The 18,542-nt window shown below is 36.4% G+C and overlaps 1 protein-coding gene across 3 annotated transcripts; it reads left to right on the top strand.

Moving 5' to 3' along the window:
* The first annotated feature begins 423 nt into the window (after window positions 1-423).
* LOC149832742 (putative adenylate kinase 6, chloroplastic) lies at window positions 424-10,446 on the top strand. Of its 3 annotated transcripts, none has more exons than XM_090014685.1 (5): window positions 424-999; window positions 2,202-2,342; window positions 8,638-8,910; window positions 9,490-9,650; window positions 10,077-10,446. In XM_090014685.1, the coding sequence occupies exons 1-4, from the start codon at window positions 682-684 to the stop codon at window positions 9,631-9,633; spliced, it is 876 nt and encodes a 291-aa protein (XP_089870811.1). In that variant the 5' UTR covers window positions 424-681; the 3' UTR covers window positions 9,634-9,650; window positions 10,077-10,446. The 3 variants fall into 3 exon arrangements, with proteins under 3 accessions (XP_089870811.1, XP_089870812.1, XP_089870810.1); XM_090014686.1 differs by having other exon boundaries at window positions 10,062-10,446; XM_090014684.1 differs by lacking the exons at window positions 9,490-9,650; window positions 10,077-10,446 and having other exon boundaries at window positions 8,638-9,150.
* Window positions 10,447-18,542: the final 8,096 nt, after the last annotated feature.

Here is an 18,542-nt window from a genome sequence, read left to right as displayed (position 1 = left end):
AAGTTTTTCAATAATTTCATGCAATATGCTAGGGTGAGGCTCATGGAATGTGATTAGTTGTGGGCATATAAGTGGCCAACTAAGAGACCCTGGATTCGCTCTATCTTCGTAAGACCCGCGTGGGTTTGGAGCCAAATCCGATTTTGAAGTGCATATAATGTGAAGTTTTGGAGAAAAGGTAGAAACAATATGAAAAATATTTAAAAATTATGTTTTATCTCGCTTTTTCGATATTATATTAGACTTCAAAATATCTTAATAAAATCACGGATACTTACGAGTGCGGCCGACGTTATTAAGAGCTGTAGAGTGGCAACGACGACGAGGATTGAACAATTCTTTTGGGATTTTTTTTTCGATGGGCATTATTGTGGAGTTCATAAGTCAACCAATCATTTCACCCATCAAACTGAGAAAAAAAGCACAAAAAGAAAAAGGTGAGAGAAAGAGAAGCAGCAGAAGGATCCCTCCTATTTCCGTATTTTTTTTCCCATTTTTGCGTGAAATTCTTCTTTCGATTTAACACATCATCTCTCAACCTCCCCTTTTTCATCCAAAGATCATCTCCTCTCCTCCCTACAATCAAAACAAACACAAGCAACCAATTCTTTTCCTTTTTATATCAAATTTAGCGTTAATTAAGGCTCCCTCTCTCTCGCACGTTCGCTCGCTGAGGCTGCGATGGCGGCCCTCCGCCGGGTGCTAAGGCCGCTCTCCGCCGCCGGAACCGCTTCAGCCCGCGGGTTCTCCGCCGTGTTGTCGGAGGGAGATGTCCGAGCGGCGGCGATTCCCCTGAACCCCCAAGGAGAGCCACCGAGGCAGCGGCAGCAGCAGCAGCAGCAGCAGCACCGGAACGTCCAGTGGGTGTTCCTCGGCTGCCCCGGCGTCGGCAAGGGCACCTACGCCAGCCGCCTCTCCCACCTCCTCGGCGTCCCCCACATCGCCACCGGAGATCTCGTCCGCGACGAGCTCGCGCAGGACGGGCCCCTTGCTCATCAGGTACCGCCTCCCCCCTTCCGTTCCAATTTGATGGGGTTTCCTTGATACCCATTTCTTGTGTATCAAGGAAAGATGTTGTTTCGTTTTTTGTTTTTCCTTTCATTAGAATTGAGGTGAGTGGGAGTTCTAATTGAGGTTTAGATTGAGAAGAATTTGTGGGGAAGAAATCAAGAGATGCAGAAAGCTTCGCTTCAGCGTGAGTCTTTTAGGAAATTTAACAAAGACTTTATGGGTGCAAGCACATAAACTGCAAAAGCACCAAATCTTGTGCAACCAATTCAACAATCGCAAACATACGTCTGAAGAATGCAATAGAACGTAGAAAACCACAAGAGAAAGCAAGACGGGGAAAACACAGACTTACTTGAAAACCCCTCTCCAAAAGAAGAATAAGGAATTACGGGGCTGGGCTGTCGAAAGAATCCAATATGTGAAAATTAGTTTACAATCCTATTCTCAAGTTCTGAAGCTTGAGCATTGACCCTTGCATAGGAAATGCCCTTTTCTTGCTCTCTTGATGGTCCAAGAAGCCCTCTCTCTCTCTCTCTCTCGCACCTTACAATTTTACAAAGCATATACAAAGAACCATTCTCTCTAACTCTTTTTTGTAAAGAATAAAGGTGTAAAGACTTTAATGCCCACTTCTTTAACATGGTAAAAACTGGACCGTCTTAATTCAAGCCTTATATTTGATTCACTACAAAAGGGAACTCAAGAGGTGGGGCCACCGACATGTGGATAGAGTAACCCAATAGAATTGAACTTTGATTGACATGGTTATACTTTTTGTGGATCTTAGATGAGTTGGTTTTGTAAAAAAATGTGATACGGTGATGAAAGTTTTTTGTGGGTATCCCTTTTTTCGTGCTCATGTGATGCAAAATTCACACTATTCATGTTCAAAATCCGGTTCTGACCGCTCCTGGCATCTTTGTGTAGAACGAAAAAGATTTTCTAAGCAACACAAGATTTGTCATTTTGTGGATGAAGTTGTGTACTGATTGTTGTCTGGACATTTCCCCATTTGCAGCTAGAAGGAATTGCCAATAAAGGAAAGCTGGTTCCTGATGAAATTATTATAAGCCTTTCCGCTCCTGGCATCTTTGTGTAGGACGAAAAAGATTTTCTAAGCAACACAAGATTTGTCATTTTGTGGATGAAGTTGTGTACTGATTGTTGTCTCGACATTTCCCCATTTGCAGCTAGAAGGAATTGTCAATAAAGGAAAGCTGGTTCCTGATGAAATTATTATAAGCCTTTTGTCCAAACGTCTCGAAAATGGGCAAGCAAAGGGTGAATCAGGATTCATCCTTGATGGCTTTCCAAGAACAATAAAACAGGCGGTGAGCATCTATTGGATAAGAACCTTTTACTTACAATTCATGATGAGACTCTTTTCAGTAGTGTGGTACATGTCATGCTAGTTCTTGGTAGCTATGATAGATCTGCAACTTTTAAAGAAAGAATGCTTCTTATAGAACTTGAGAACATTGTCAACTTCACTCTTCACTATTCATGTTCTAGGTGCTCCTTGGTTACATAATGATTTTATAAAAAAAATGAAGAGAATCTTTTCCAGGACTTGATATTGCCAACTTTGCATGAACATCTATAAAAAAACTCCTGCTGTTTCTAATGCCAAGTTCTATGTACTAATCTCCTCTTTGGCTCCACCAAGATAATTTATTTGCAATATCTTGATTGCATGAATGTGATCCTACAGTTGTTTTTTCACTTTCAACCTTGTGTTGTGTTCTTTCACCATGTAATTTTTCAGATAATTTATTTTCACATAAGCTCTTGATGTTCGTGGATGACCAGCACTTAGTAGATATGTATGCCTCTCTGATATTCTTCAACTTTTAAGAGACTTTGTCATTATGGAAAAGATTGTTTGCTAGTGGATTTTCTGCTGGTAATGGTGTCATCTTTTGCTTTCATTTGATTCTGAGTGTACTGATTTGGTGCACAACCTAGCTTATTATACTCTGTTGAGGAAAAAAATAGGAAAAATGCTAGTGGATAAATAGTTAAGGTTCACCTATAAATGTGCACAACTGACTGGCTTTTATGTCTACTCGTTCATGCTCCTGTCTCTAGGTTCTTCGATGCTCATCAACATTAAATTTCTATGAGAATGCCTTCTGAATAGACTGTTTTGCCTAGGACATGCAGCATATGATATATTGACTTATTAGGATTGTCTCACGATGCATAAATCTAATCTTTCATCTTGTAGTATGTACTGTAATATATACCACTGCCACCAAAATCATCGATATTTTGAAAAAATCGCGATATTTTCAAAATATTGCCAAAAACAAAACATCGCGATAATATTGCGATATTTTTTGAGAAAAATTCTTTTATTTATTTATTTTAAGTTTGCATTTCCTATTTTTTATTTTTTATTTATTTTAAAACCTTTAAAACATCTTTCTTTATATTTTTGAAAGAAAAATAATGAAAAACTTATTATTTTCTTAGCTTTTTTGTTGTTATTTATATTTTTTTCAATTTTTTAAAATCTTGATATTTTTTCGAGATATTCTCGAGATTTATCAACTTTTGAAAATCTCTTCGATAAATACCTTCGTCGGGAAATTACCTTTAACGATACAGGTGACTATGGTATATACATTTTTAGATTTTCTTGGCTTCGAAATAACTTTCCTTTATCTGAAAATATGTTTGCTTGTCTGTTGTGTTGGTTTCTATCCTCTATTAGGATTGCGTTTTTTTGGATTTTAGATACCAAATTAGTTTAGGCCTCTTCTTCCTTTCTAGTACTTGTAGTCTTCTGAGACTGCATGTATGCAACATTATTATGTCAAAAACAGCTCTATATTATATCCTATGTGCAGCATGATCCTCCTCCATGATGGTGAACATGCTTTTGTTTGTGTCACTAGCTATCTGATCAAGCTAAAAATCCTCTGTCAAACAATAGGTCCTTGCCTTTGGATTGGATCAAGGTTGTAAGTATCGTATCGTTACTCTATTAGTCGAGGCCAAAAAAAGATATGTATACTAGTGTATCGGATCGTAAAAAATCATAATTTTTAATAAATTTTTTTCAAAAATTTAAAAAAATCAAGAAAAATAAAAATAGCAAAAATTCTAAAAAAAATCATAACACATGAAACCAATGTTGTAAGTATCGTTACTATGGAAAATCATGATATAATACACACTCGTATCGAGTGTGTATCATACGATAAACCCTGTATCGTACTGTATCATACGATACACCTTCGATTCACTTTAAAAAGGGCTGAATCATAAATTTTTTGGGGAGTTTTAAAGCCCCCTTGAGGGCCAACTCCCTCATTTGTATAGAGGCCATTAGAGGGGTATTCACGCACCCTAAGAGTCATGAGAGCGATTTAGGGGCTGATCCATGCACAAGGGAGAGGACTTTTGCGGTTTGCTCTTGTAAGAGTGCATTTCCACCATTTTTTCACTCAAAGAAGTGGATTAAGGTAAAAAAAATCTTTATTATGAGAAAAATTACAAAACTACCTGCGAAAATTAGGGATTTATATCAAGGTAGAAATCGCAAGGTAGAAATCAGGCTCCACACTCCAACAAAGATGGCATTAAATACTCCTGCATGACAATGGGGCACTCAAGTAATGTGTGAAAACTAATTGAAAATCGAGTGCAACTATTGCCATAATATTTTTATTTATGTAATATGAAAGTATGAGTTTTGTGGCATGTTCTTAATTGCAAGATATTTAATATTTTGCATTGTTCTTGTGAGAGTTGATGTTTGATGATGTCTTATGCAGCTCATAGAGACATAAATGCTTCATATGTTATTTTATAGTTGTATTTTGTGCAAATCATCATTGTTTCATGTGTCTTGATTTTTTAAATTTTTTTGCTATTTTTTTATTTTTCATGTTTTTTGGATTTTTTAGAAAATTTTTATTGAAAATTTATTATTTTTTACAATACAATATGATACGTGTCTTATTTTGAGCTTGACATATACGACTAATGATACAATACTTACAACCTTGCATGAAACAATGATGAATTGCACAAAATACAACTATAAAATCACATTTGAAGCATTTGTCTCTATGATCTGCATAAGACATCAAACATCAACTATCTCACAAGAACAATGCAAAATATTAAATATATTGTAATTAAGAACATGCCACAAGACTCAATACTTTAATATTACATAAATAAAAACAAAATAACAAAGTTTATGAACACTTAAGTGTTAAATAACCAAGTTTTTTGAAAATATAACCTCAATCATCATCATCATCATCATCTTCTTCTCCTCCACCTTCGACATCCGCATCGTCTCCAGTATATGTGAGATCTTCATCATCTACATCTTGTACTCCTTCAACACTGATCTACTGAATGTCCTCTTCATTCAAAATGCCTGCTTCTTCTTCAACCCATGCATCAAAATGTTTCAAACTAATGAGATCAAATTGCTCTTCCTCCTTGATGATAACTTTTTCATTTCCTAAAAAGATGACATAAAAAATTTAAATTAGTTGAGTTTTGTATGATATAAAAAAAACTTTAAATAAATACATGAAAATAATAAATAAAATTTATAATTTTATATACCTTTGCCTAAATCGTAAGTTGTAGCGAACTTAGACGAGGTCATTGAGCCTTTTAGACTCTAATCTATTTATTCTTTTTATATGAGTTTGCTTAAAGATGCTTCAGTTTCTCTCGCATCCACTTGCACTACACGTTTGACTAAGAATACGAATGACAAAAACTCTTAAATTTGGAACATCACTTTCAAATCTGGTCCACCACATGTTTGAAAAAACAAGAAAATGGGAAATCAATAAGACAATAACAAATAAAATCATACAAAACATCATAACCAAATAACAATATGAAATTAAAATTGAAATAGACAAAAAAATGTACATGGACGCATCGTGGCATGGTTTCGCACTGCTGCAGGTCTCTCCATATTATACAATGCATTATCATAAATTTTCATTTCTTTATGAATTTCATCTTGAATGACATAATCAGGGATCAACCTTTCGATACAATCCAAAAGTCTCTTGTTGACTTTCCTATCCATTTTAAACGTAGGATAGTATTTAAATGCAAGATTTAAATAATATGCTGCAACATGAAGAGGTTGATGAAGTTGCTCAGTCCACCTATGATCAATGATGTTCCATATAAACATTTACAATTCTTTCTTTCCATTTAAATTATCTCCAATAGCCTCTTTTGCCTTATCCATGGCCTCATAGAGATAATCCATAACTGATCTGTCTTCACTGTCAACCAATCAAAATACCTTCACTAAAGGTATAATGATTGTCAACTTCACACATGAATATCAAAATTTACTTTTAAATACAATATCTGCAATTTCTCTTGACTTTCTTTTTTGTGCAAGAGGATATGCATTCCACTCATCTGATGAAAACATTTTTTTATCGCAGTTTTATTCTTTATTAGACTTTGCATTGTCAAAAAATTCGTAGCAAATCTAGTAACTGCATTATGAATCAACTGAGTACTATTAGTGTGCTTTTTCATTAGGCTCAAAATTCATGTATGATTGTATTAAGTAATTTCTTGGTAGCAATCAATTGTGCACTTTATCTCATTCATGCTGTCGATGTCCTCAAGCATGGGGTCTATGCAATGGGTAGCACACAAGATCTAAAAGAATGACCTATAATTTTTTGCCAATTCTTTATTTGCTGCATTATCAATAATAAATTTAACAATATTTTGAGGTTGAACCTATTCCACAACCTGATCAAATACTCTAAGCAATACACTTGATGTATTGGGCGTATCAAACAGATCAATTGACTTAAAAAATATACCTCCTTTGGGGGCAATAAACAAGAAAATTTATCAAGGTCCTTGACTTTCTGTCTGTCCACCTATCTGCCATGATGTTACAACCAATTTCTCTCCATGACTGCCTTATCTTATCACAATATGCCTTCACTTCATTCACATTAGTATCTAATTTTTTTCTCAAATCATGAGATGAAGGTATTTTATATCTAGGCCTGATACTGGTTGTGACATATGCCATGACCTGAAAATGAAAGGAATTCATCGCATTGAAAGAAATGCGGGCATCATAGAACTATCTCCCAACTGCGACATTCGCCTGCTCAACTAAATGTTGAGGAGTCATAGCAGTACAAATGTCAGATTGCACTCCAGGGGCAGTCATAGGAGGAAAAAGCTCCTAATAAAGCCTCTAGCTCTACTTTCTCTCGAAGAACTCCCTCCTCCTCCTCTTTCTCTTTCTCTTCTTCTTCTTTTTGTGCTCGCGACACTACTACTACTAGCACCAGCTACACCTTTCTCCTTCACTGCAAGGTTGTAGGATCAGAAGTAGGGAGCTCATCTTCGTCATACACATCCTCTAAGGGTTGTACATACCCCCTCTTTTCTTAGACCAGTGAGTAATTGTTGGCATTACCATTTCACTACATCCGGCAAATCCCTTGATATGTAAGCCACAACATTGAGATGTGTCTCAGCTAAATGATGCTTCAACCAAGAGATACCAGCCAAAAAAATATGATGACAATAGTTGCACTCGATTTTCAATTGGTTTTCACTCACTACTTGAGTGCCCCATTGCCATGCCGGGTCATCTGATGCAATTTTCTCCCAAAAAAAACTCGATAAGAAGCAAAAAATATATTTTTTTTTTACCTTAATCCACTTCCTTGAGTGTAAAAATGATGAAAATACACTCTTGAGCAAACCGCAAAATCACTCTCTCTTGCGCACGGATCAGCCCTCAAATTGCTTTCACGACTCTTAGGGTACGTGAATACCTCTCTAATGGCCTCTAAACAAATGAGAAAGTCTGCCCTCAAGAGGTCTTTAAAACACAAAAAATATGATTCTGCCTTTTTTAAAGTGCACCGAAGGTGTATCATATGATCCAGGACAATATTGTATGATACACCCAATACGGATACGATACACACTCGTAAGTGTGTATCGTATTGATTTTTTATAGTTACGATACGTATGGTACCGTATCTTATCATACGATACAGTACAATACTTACAACATTGGATTGAATTGTCAACCTAACCGGAAGAATCCAGCTACCGAAGACTTTATGAAGGCTGAGTGCCTTTATTATTCTAATGCTCTGGTCTGATTGTCACCCTAAATTGAAGAATCCAGCTAACAAGGACTTGATGAAGGCTGTGTATTTTTATGTTCTGGTCTGGATGTAATTTTGGAATAACAAGGCACTTGAACTTATTTGTTACATATCTATTGTGTTGGACAAATTCTTCTCATTTAGCCTTTTGGTAAATGGGAGAGATGGATCAAGGTTAGTTTTATTGAAATTATTGTCATTTTTTGCTGGCTGAAACAGTTAAATCAGCATACTGAAGAAAATGGTATTTTTTTTTGAGCACCTGAGCTATAAGGTGTGATTTGATTTCATCTTTTGATGTTCTGAAAATGTACATAATGTGATAGCTGACTTGCCTTAAAGCAGCTACTGATGATTTAACTTTTAAATCAGTGAATTAATGTGGAGTAAGTGTATGCACCACTTGGCATGAGCTGGTGTCCGGTTCTCTTGTCATTGATTTTTTCCATTTTTCAATCCCTTGCAGGAAATTTTGGATGGCGTAACTGAAATTGACCTGGTGATAAACCTGAAGCTCAGAGAAGATGTATTGGTTGCGAAGTGCCTCGGGAGAAGGATTTGCAGCCAATGTGGAGGAAACTTTAACGTGGCATCCATCAATATAGAGGGTGAGAATGGCAGACCAGGGATATGCATGGCTCCTCTTCTGCCACCCCCACACTGTGCATCAAAGCTCGTCACTCGTTCAGATGATACTGAAGAAGTAGTAAATGAACGGCTCCGCATCTATAATGACATGGTAGTGTACAGGATTTCATCTAACCTTTTGATCTGTTTGTTTTTCCCATTCCCCCACTTTTTTGAGTTCTGTGTGAAGATTTTGGTAGAACTATGGCAATTTGTGGTGTTCAAGATCATGAAAGTGCTTTGTTGGAAAGAAGAACAAGACCTGTATTGGAACCAATAAAGTCAGAACTTGATGCCCTCGGACTGAATTTAGTACTTCTGGAGTTTAAAAGAGGCCATAACTTTTACTGTCCATATATTGCTATTTCTGCTGTCATGCGACTGTTCTCATGATTCTGTTTGTGAAGTTCACCAGCTACTTGGTGGTTCGCTTACCTCACATCATCAACATAGTCCGCAATTCTGAATTTCTCCCAGGTGTCTTAGGTGTATGGTCTCTTATTTCATTATCTCTGAAATGCTGATGACATTATCATCTTGCTGAATTACTAGCAGGGGATCAAATGGTTCCTTTTTAGTTTCTATTGGTATCTTCTTTCTCACTATTTTTGGGAACGGAAAGTGCTCTGCGTTGTTACTTGTAATCACTCTGTGAAGTAATGCTCCAAAATTGGTGATTATCCATATGCAGAGCCAGCCTGTGGAGGGATTTTATCGTGCTAGAGGGAAATTGCTTGAGTTCAATTTGCCAGGTGGTATCCCAGAGAGTTGGCCAAAGTTGCTGGAAGCACTCAATCTTGAAGACCATGATCATATGCAGAGTGCTGCAGCTTGAAATTGCACACTGACGAGGTGAGTTATAATCTCGTGCAGGGTATGGAAACATGGCAGTAAATTTTTTTGAATAAAGCTCATCCAAGAGATTGGGCATTGGGCATTGGGTTTTGGTAGTTGGGTTGAGGGAGGCATACAGTTGATTTTGCTGCATGTCTCCTTAGGGTATATGCACAAAAGCTGATCTAGGAATCTATATGAACTTTAAGATTGATCAGAAAAACTTTTCGTTAACTTTTATTGCTTTATCATTTTGTAACCATCCAAATTTTAGCCACATTAAGATGAGCTTCTTTTTATGTGTTGTACCACCATTGTTGTATTTTAAGCACTTTGTCATTGACCCATAGTAAGACTGTCCTGTTCAAGGTTTTGAAACTGGTTTAAAGAACCTATATATAGATTGTTTTTCTTGAAAAAATTTGTTAGTTTTATGAATTTCAGGTGATGGAAAGGGTGAACTGAATGTGTAGTTTATGGGTAAGCTGGCGGTGAATGGGGGAAAATATCTACCATTGCTAGTGGACCTACTTCCTTCTTTACTATTGGAAGGCATATAGAAAGCTAAACTTTAGTCTTATGAATACAAGAATGATAGATTTGTAAAGCGTGAGGGACTGGTTTCTCTACAGTGGAATGTAGCATCTGATGCATATTTTCTGTAGATAATTAAGTTGCCCCATGTATAGTTCTTCCATCTTTGTTGGTTTGTCACCAATTAGTTGGCATTGATGCTGCCCATGTAATTGTGCACAAGTTGAAAAATCCTAAGCTTGCATAATAAAGAAAACCGCAATATTTGCAAATTGGGTTACTTTGCTTGCAGAATAATATATTTTAATGATGATTTCTGATGCCTTTATTCATCCATAAAGCAAAATATGACAACCCTCTTAATAGGCCAACCACATGAATTATCCACTATGCATTCATGAGAAAGGATATAGTCAACTCCATACTGATATTAGGAAGGATACATTTAGTCCCTAAATCTACGATGACGCCAGCCTATGTCACCACAATAATGGCACTATTTTAGTTTTCTCAAATAAAAGCACGTGAAAAGTTAACTTTCATAAATATTTTATGTGGCATGTCACATCATCACAAATATTTTATGTAAAATTAATAATTTTATATAAAATATTTGCAAAATTTACTCATTATCACTATTATTTTATTATGCATATTACATCAACGCAAATATTTTATGCAGAATTAATAAGTCTGCATAAAATATTTGCGAAACTTGACATTCATTATTGAAAATATTTGTCAATTGCTACATAAAATATTTGCAAAAACGAGTTTCACAAATATTTTATGTGGAATTATTCATTCTGCATAAAATATTTGCAATGATGTGACATGCCTCATAAAATGTTTCCAAAAGTCAAATTTTTGCAAATGTTATACAATTTTTCTCACTTCAGTAAATCTTTGCATAAATTTAATAGCATTCATTTATTGAAAATGAACATGCTCGTATATATTGATACATTCATTTATGTTTGTACAAAATAATTGAAATAATACAAACAGCAATGTCCACAACTCTGTGTGCATTTACATTCTTAATGTTTGAATTTTATAATAAAAATTACAATAAACTCATAATTGTTCACAACTCAGCTACTAGGACTTCAACATCTAACCCGTCAGTGATTGATGTGTTCTCAATGCCTTGAAAGCTTTCTTTTTCATGTGCTTATAAAACTTGATCATACGATTTTTTTATATCTGGTTGAAAAGGGGGTTATTAGTAAACGACTAACTATTGTGTATTTTTTAAAAAACTAAATAATCGACATATAAACACATACTTGCGTGAAGTTCAATTCTTAGTTTCTGTTCAAGTACTGCATATACATTATGACAAATATAATAAGAAAATACTAAGTCAATAATATGTACAAGACGAGTTAACAAACAAATGCAGAGTAATCACTCGTTCTCTTATTGAGAGATACTCGTTCAATCTTTGTAACAGTTGAACCTAAGTTGAACTAAAAAAATGAACATGTAACACATATACACGAAAATGATATAACAAACCTACACAATAAAACTATATTAATGAATAAGTTATGTCATTATACTATTTGTTTGAAGTTTTTATTTGCTAAATATGTGTTTTGCGTGAAATTGTAGAGCCTGAAGTCCTTTTCTTTCATGTTTATTTTTCAAAAAACTCAGTGCTCGTTGTTTCCGTTGAAAGGAATTAAGAGCTACAACATAAATATAGTTTAACTTCGTTATGTGAAAATTTAAAGTGTATGCAAAGTTGTGTAAGTGATCCTTGTCAGCTTTAAGAAAATTATACAGCAAATCGTTGCTCTTCAAGCATTCAGCTGCCCCACTTCACTGCCTTTAGTTGCGATAATTTGTTGTGATGAAGCAACACTGTGGTGGTGAATCAACCACTTGTTCTGCTTGTGTGGCTAATCAATGGCTGTGAAAGTGTTGAGATGAAGGCACCAGATCAAACTCTGCTGGCACACTAGTGTGTTTGTAGCTTACGTAAGGCAAGGTGGTCGTGGGCCCTGCCCGAGTTTGCCTCGCTGGTGGAGGGGGGTGAGTCCATTAAGTAGAGCAGTTCTTAACGAGGTTCCTCATCATTGAAAAAAGAAAAAACCATTTGCTCTTACTTTGTAAAGATAGACGGTCCAGGTGATGTGAGTGCAAGTTGTAGCATCTTCAACAACCGTGATGTGGTGGGATAGTTGAGAAAGGAATTGGATAATTAGGGAGATCACCCCCATCACTTATTCATCCAATCCTGTCAAAGAGTGCCAGGCCTTACAGCCAATAAAGCATGAGTTTCCAAGAACGCTCTTGCAAAGGATTGGTTCAATTAGGGCTGTCAATGGGTCCCATATGTATTGGGTACCTGATTTGACCTGAACTCGAATTTCTGTGAATGAGTGCTGACCCGAAGAATATGTGGGCCAATCCGAACCTGACTTGAGCAATATGTGGGTTGGGTTTGGGTTCTGATTTTTGCCGGGTACTCGACCTGGATTTTTTTGCTGGGTACCCCACCCAAGTACTCAACCTGACCCAAGTGTTTTATATGTATTTTTAGTAAAAGTAAACTTCTGAAACTACGTGGATCCGAGTTTAAGATTTCATTTTCATGACCCAGTAAAACTTGAACCCTATAATTTGTTATTGAGCGGGTCCGAGTACACCCTAATGGTTAGGTACCAGACTGGTTAACAACCCTAGGTTGAACAAGTGATCAGAGTGATTGGGGCGATCCCTTTTGGATATTTCGGGTCATATCCGATAAAAGGGAGCCACGGAGCCCTACGCCATCAGCATTGGAAAAGGTAGAGGTTTACAAGATATATTTGGAAAAGATTCCAGGGGAAATAAAGAACAGCTTGCTGTGGACAAGAAATAATGGATAAAGATGAAAAAGTACTTTGTTTCCTTCTCTCATGTATATTCTCTCATTATATATGCTGCACCTTTTTTTTGTGTTCACATAAAATGCAGTGGGGCTGCATCATGCATCGCTCACACAGCCGCCCATCTTAGCATTTCTGGAGATGGGTGTGGTCTCCATCTCGAGAAATGTTAAGATGGGTGGCTGTCAGCAGCGCTGCTTAAGAAATGCCCTTTTTCTCGATGACAAGGATACCATCCGATATCTGATCTGAGTCTGACATGTTATATCTGGATTTGGATCCTTCAAGTAAGATCCAAATATGCATTCAGATAGGATTTGGATCTGTTCAATAGGATTACTTTTGGATTCGGGTCCGATTCCAATCATTATGTTAAGTCTGATCTGGAATTGATCTGAATCAAAATCTGATCTGGTTGCTTTTTTTTTTTTATGTAAAATGGCTTGTTTTTCTTCTAATTTTTCTGGATCCAGTATTATCACTTGCATTTTGGATTCAGAATGATTTGGATCTGGTCAGATCCGTCCTGAATCTGACCCATTTGCAACCCCTACTTGAAACCCTTCAGTTATGATAATGTGACCTAACTATCCAGCTATCCCATTCAATCCTTTGCACAGATATTTTTAATGCGACCTAAAAAAAACCAGACATCTCTTTCAGTCCCTTGCAAGATATTATTAATATGACCAAAGATCCCAGCTAATCTCATTCGACCTCATAAGATATTTTTACTGGACGAACGAATCAGGTAATCAACACAAAACTGATGCCTACTCTGTGTGGTGAGACCCACTTGGTCCTTTCTAAGAAAACAATACACATTTTTACATCGTGTGTTGGCATTTCACAAAGCTATCGTAAAACAACATCTTACCTGAACCGCTTTATAATACAATAAAAAGTGCTTCTCCAAGTTGGATCAGGAGATGAACCAAAACACATTTTCTTTTCTGTTTTTGTCTTGTGGTGGCCTTCATCTTTGTGTAATACGTCGTAAGCATTTTTGGTAGGCCCCACTGTTTGCATAATGGATGATGGCCAATGATTTCAAAACACACAAAGTTTGTGACTTGCTAGGGTTGGGTTCCGCTCATCCTCTATGTCATCCCTATCTTCATACCCCTTCTTGGGATTTCATTGATGTAAGTTGTTTTGATCAAATCAGACTCTGTAGATGTGTTCTATTCTATGTCACAGGGACTCGGCATAGAGGCCACCGCCGCGGATGTGGGTGCAGGTGCGGTCATTTAATGAAGATCCATATTTAAATTGTCATATCTGACTTGTGAAAGTAGCAGGGTCCAAAGGTAGCACTCCCAAGTGGCTTTATTCCTTCCATGGTCAAGAGCTACTAGTTTTCAACTGGGCATGGCTTCAGGCAAAGGCTTCGCCTTCGGAAGCCTTGGCAATCTCCGCCGGAAAAGCCTTCAGTGTGGCAGATAGTTGTACTGTTTCTTGGTGATGAAACACAGCCCATGGAACCTCTTGGTGATGAACATGTCCTTCCCTTCACATTTTCCATCCACCCTGTTTAATGGTTGGTGAAAGAATTAGCTGACATTGCAAAATTTTGTAATAGTGCGGAAGCATTTGGCTTGAGAGCACATTAGAAAATCTATAGATCATATTGACAGGAAGAGACTCCAAAAGCCTAGAAACGTTTCATGATAGAGGAATACCCAAAACTGTTTTCTTTAAATCCTGTATTTGCGAGTTTTCATGTGTTTTAGGGAACTTCTTGTATGCATCCAAATAGGACTAAATCTTGACAAATTAAATCAGTATTAAAAAGTATATGATATGAGTGATATTAAGCACTTGGGATGGATATATGAGAGGAGTTTCTAACTCGACTCCCTCGTCTTGCATGTTGCTTTATGCTCCTTTCATGGTATTAGATGTTGGCGTTTCCTGCATAAACAAACACATAGAACATACATGAAGATGCCATAGAGTAAGCGTGCAGGGTTTTCGACGTTCACCTCAACCAGTCGATGCCCACGATGAGTTCAGGCTTAAGATTGACGGTGAGCAGGACCCTATACCACGTAAACTTGATGTGGTATATGGGGTAGGCTAATATACTATGAATCTCTCATCATTTTCATGCCAGCCTACCCCCTTTATGTAATGGAGAAAAAAAGCAGTTACGAGAATGTGGTCTCTCCACTTTCACGTAACTCCCACCCCATTATGTGGCTCACTAAGTGGCCCACTAATGGTGTCAAATCGAGTCACCCAATGGGTTTGTAACCTCCTTAAAAAATCCAACCTTTTAAAACTTTTCCAAACCCCAAATTTTGAGAAAAATGTAAAACTTTTTATTTACACAAACAATTCATATGGTTCCTAAAAGTAATAAGCTAACAAGTTCATCTATTGTCACATTTCAACCGTTTCAAATACTAGATGACCCACCTGAGCGCAAGCGCGAGTGTATATTAACCTCCCAGTATCAGATCCAGTACGAAATCATCCATAGACACAACATGATTGAGACTATTACTCTAAAGGTTTCTCACATATGAAAAAGAAAATGTGGAAGACAAAATGTATCAAGATTGAAGATAATTGAGGAGCTACATAAAAATTTAAAGTTTTAAACCATATGCAAGACATAATAGGAATAAAATGACAGAATTTAAACATGTTCTCATTCCAAAAAGATTACACTTCTTTAAATGTAAGAATTCAGACAAAAAGTAAAATTTAGACAAGTTTTTAACTCTCTCAAAACTTTGCATGATCCCTCCAAGAATTATACTAGGTAAGGGTGGAGCCTTCAACCATGTAGCAACCTGCGCTTCGCTTTAATCCTCTACGAGGTTATCTGTAAATATTGTAGGGCATCAACTACATGCCCGTAGGAAACCAAAACTAAACTTGAAGAATGCAATTCAAGTTAAAATGATGCAATCAAGTGGAATTCCCATCATTTTTGAAATGAGAGTCAAGGAAATCCACATCATAATAAAAATATGATATTCAATCACATAAACCATCATTCATTGCATGTCATTCATAATTACATCATTTGTATGCATTGAAACATCAAAGTCATTCTCATTTTAATTCATGACATTCCATTTCACATTCATTCATATACATGATAATCAATTACATAAATGAATGAAACTAACAGGTTATAGGATACTCTAAAGTGAAGCAAGAATACAAGCTATCATACAATACTATCATTCACCTTCTTTATGCTCAAAAGAAAACATACTCATGTCCAACATATGACTAAGGCATGCATTATTTCAAATACATACTCACATGTCATTTATCAAAATATTTATGCACTTTACAATTCAAACATCACAAGGAAAAAGGTCCTATCTCGACCCTTCTTGTGTGCCTCACACACACAAGCACCTCACGACATCAACCAAACCCTTAGCTTGTCACAACATGTCAAATCATATGATCAAGTATAAACATGTCTTTTTCATTCACATGTAACAAAATTCATATAAAATAATCATGCAAACTTAAAAGTCTCTACATATTCACCATATATGATTATGCATATGAAAGCAGTTATCCTAAAAATCTAATTAATTGTTTCTCTTGTTATTCAAACCCATCTGGTATAAAAGAGGGTATAGACATCCAGAAACAACCATAGGAGTATTCATTATTCTATATAATTTTTATCACCCTCCTATGGCTTAACTGGGTCTTTCCCGAGTGATTCAACCCTGCAGTGCAGCGGTTGGGAGAATAGACCCATGGTCTCAGGTCTTTGTCTACGCCAAACTAAAATCGCCGACAAAAAAATTGGGCATGCATCCCTAACTCTGCAGAGCTATGGTACTATCACCTAGGATTCACTGGTAGACCTGTTCCCTAACCTCTGTGGGACGAGGATAAGAGGTACCTTCATCCCTCGAAACACAACATGTCCCACGAGGTTTGTATCGCCATTCCCTCTACCAAGAAGATACAAGATCAGAATTGATCCAGCCATCTTAGAGAGCCCAACCTTGCCAGTACCTCAAATGGACCCATAGTTCGAGGTTATCTTCATTATTAAGTCATAGGTCAGAGCAAACATTATATTCTCACAAGATAACCCTCTCATGCCCTCATGCATGAATTCAAAAGCCTATGCCACTTGTATAACTTAAACTTACATGCGCTCATGCATGATATCAAAGTCTATGTCACTTGTATAATTCAAATTACACGCTCTCCTGCATGATATCAAAAATATATGCCACTTGCATATTTCAAATTTACATGCTCTCATGCATGATATCAAAATATATGACACTTGCATAATTCAAATTTAATGCTTTCGTGAATGTTCATAACAAATTTATATTCACTTTCATGCATGACTCTATCACGTCATGATTTACTATACATGCTTACATGCAAGATTCAATTTTTAATATGATTTCATGCATGGTTTAATCTCAATCATGCTTAACATAAAATGCAATCACATGAACTATTATGCATGCATAGATAACTCGATATTTTCATGTGAAAAACCATTACATCATATGTACACCATTTACAAGGATATTTAGAAAGATGAAATCACATTCATAAACACGATACATTCAATTTAAGCATGTTTTCATTATATAATTTCACATATACGACATAATTAATTCGAAAATAACTTCATGCAAGTATAGATACAGTCAAACCAAATATTACAATACATTCAATCAATCATATCACAACAATGTCAAACATGTACCAACAACAAACACACTCTAATATCCCACTAACTACAACCATGACTAGCATGGTCTCCGAACTACAAAAATAAGAGCACTTCTATTCTCATACATTCAAATCATGCTCAACAAGATCTCTAAACTCCAACAAAACAATCCTAGATATCCACAACTAAGTGAGTGTATAAGCAGAGAAGTGTTGCATCCAAGAAAGTAAATAACATGTGATGCGCTTGCATCACTTACTCACCACGGGTATTTACCCGATTTGCATGCTTTTGCATTTGCATCTTTTTTTTTTTTTTTGCATGACATTTTTAGCCGCATGCGATGCTTAGCACTAAGCATCGCACAATTAGCTCAGCTACGTACCTGCAAAGCACAAATATACAAAATAATAAAATACATTTCTACACTGCATGGTGCAAATTTAATGTATTTACAAAGTAACTTTGAGAATATATCATACAACATGAATAACATTCTAAAACTTTAGTTTAGGAATCCTACCTTTTCGATGCGACAAAAAGTAAAATGAAGCTCGAAGTCCTGAAAGTCCAATGCAAGTGCAACACGATGCAATCTACTCGTCTCTCTCACAAGGAGAGAACGCTACTGCTGCACACACACAATGACCAACTTATCTAAATACGATCTCGCATATGAGCGATAAAAACAAAAATGAACTTCAGTGACCCGATTTGTAAAAACCTCGAAGCGATACCCTAACAAGTCCCAAAGTAAGTTGGACAACACCCTTAAGTTGCATGCTGCTCGTGCATCACCCTGGTGATGGC

Source organism: Nuphar pumila, chromosome 7 (genome assembly GCF_984573655.1).
Source record: "Nuphar pumila chromosome 7, dmNupPumi1.hap1.1, whole genome shotgun sequence".
Lineage (NCBI taxonomy): Eukaryota > Viridiplantae > Streptophyta > Magnoliopsida > Nymphaeales > Nymphaeaceae > Nuphar > Nuphar pumila.
Note: the sequence above shows the minus strand (reverse complement) of the source record. Positions and strands in the feature narration are given on the sequence as shown.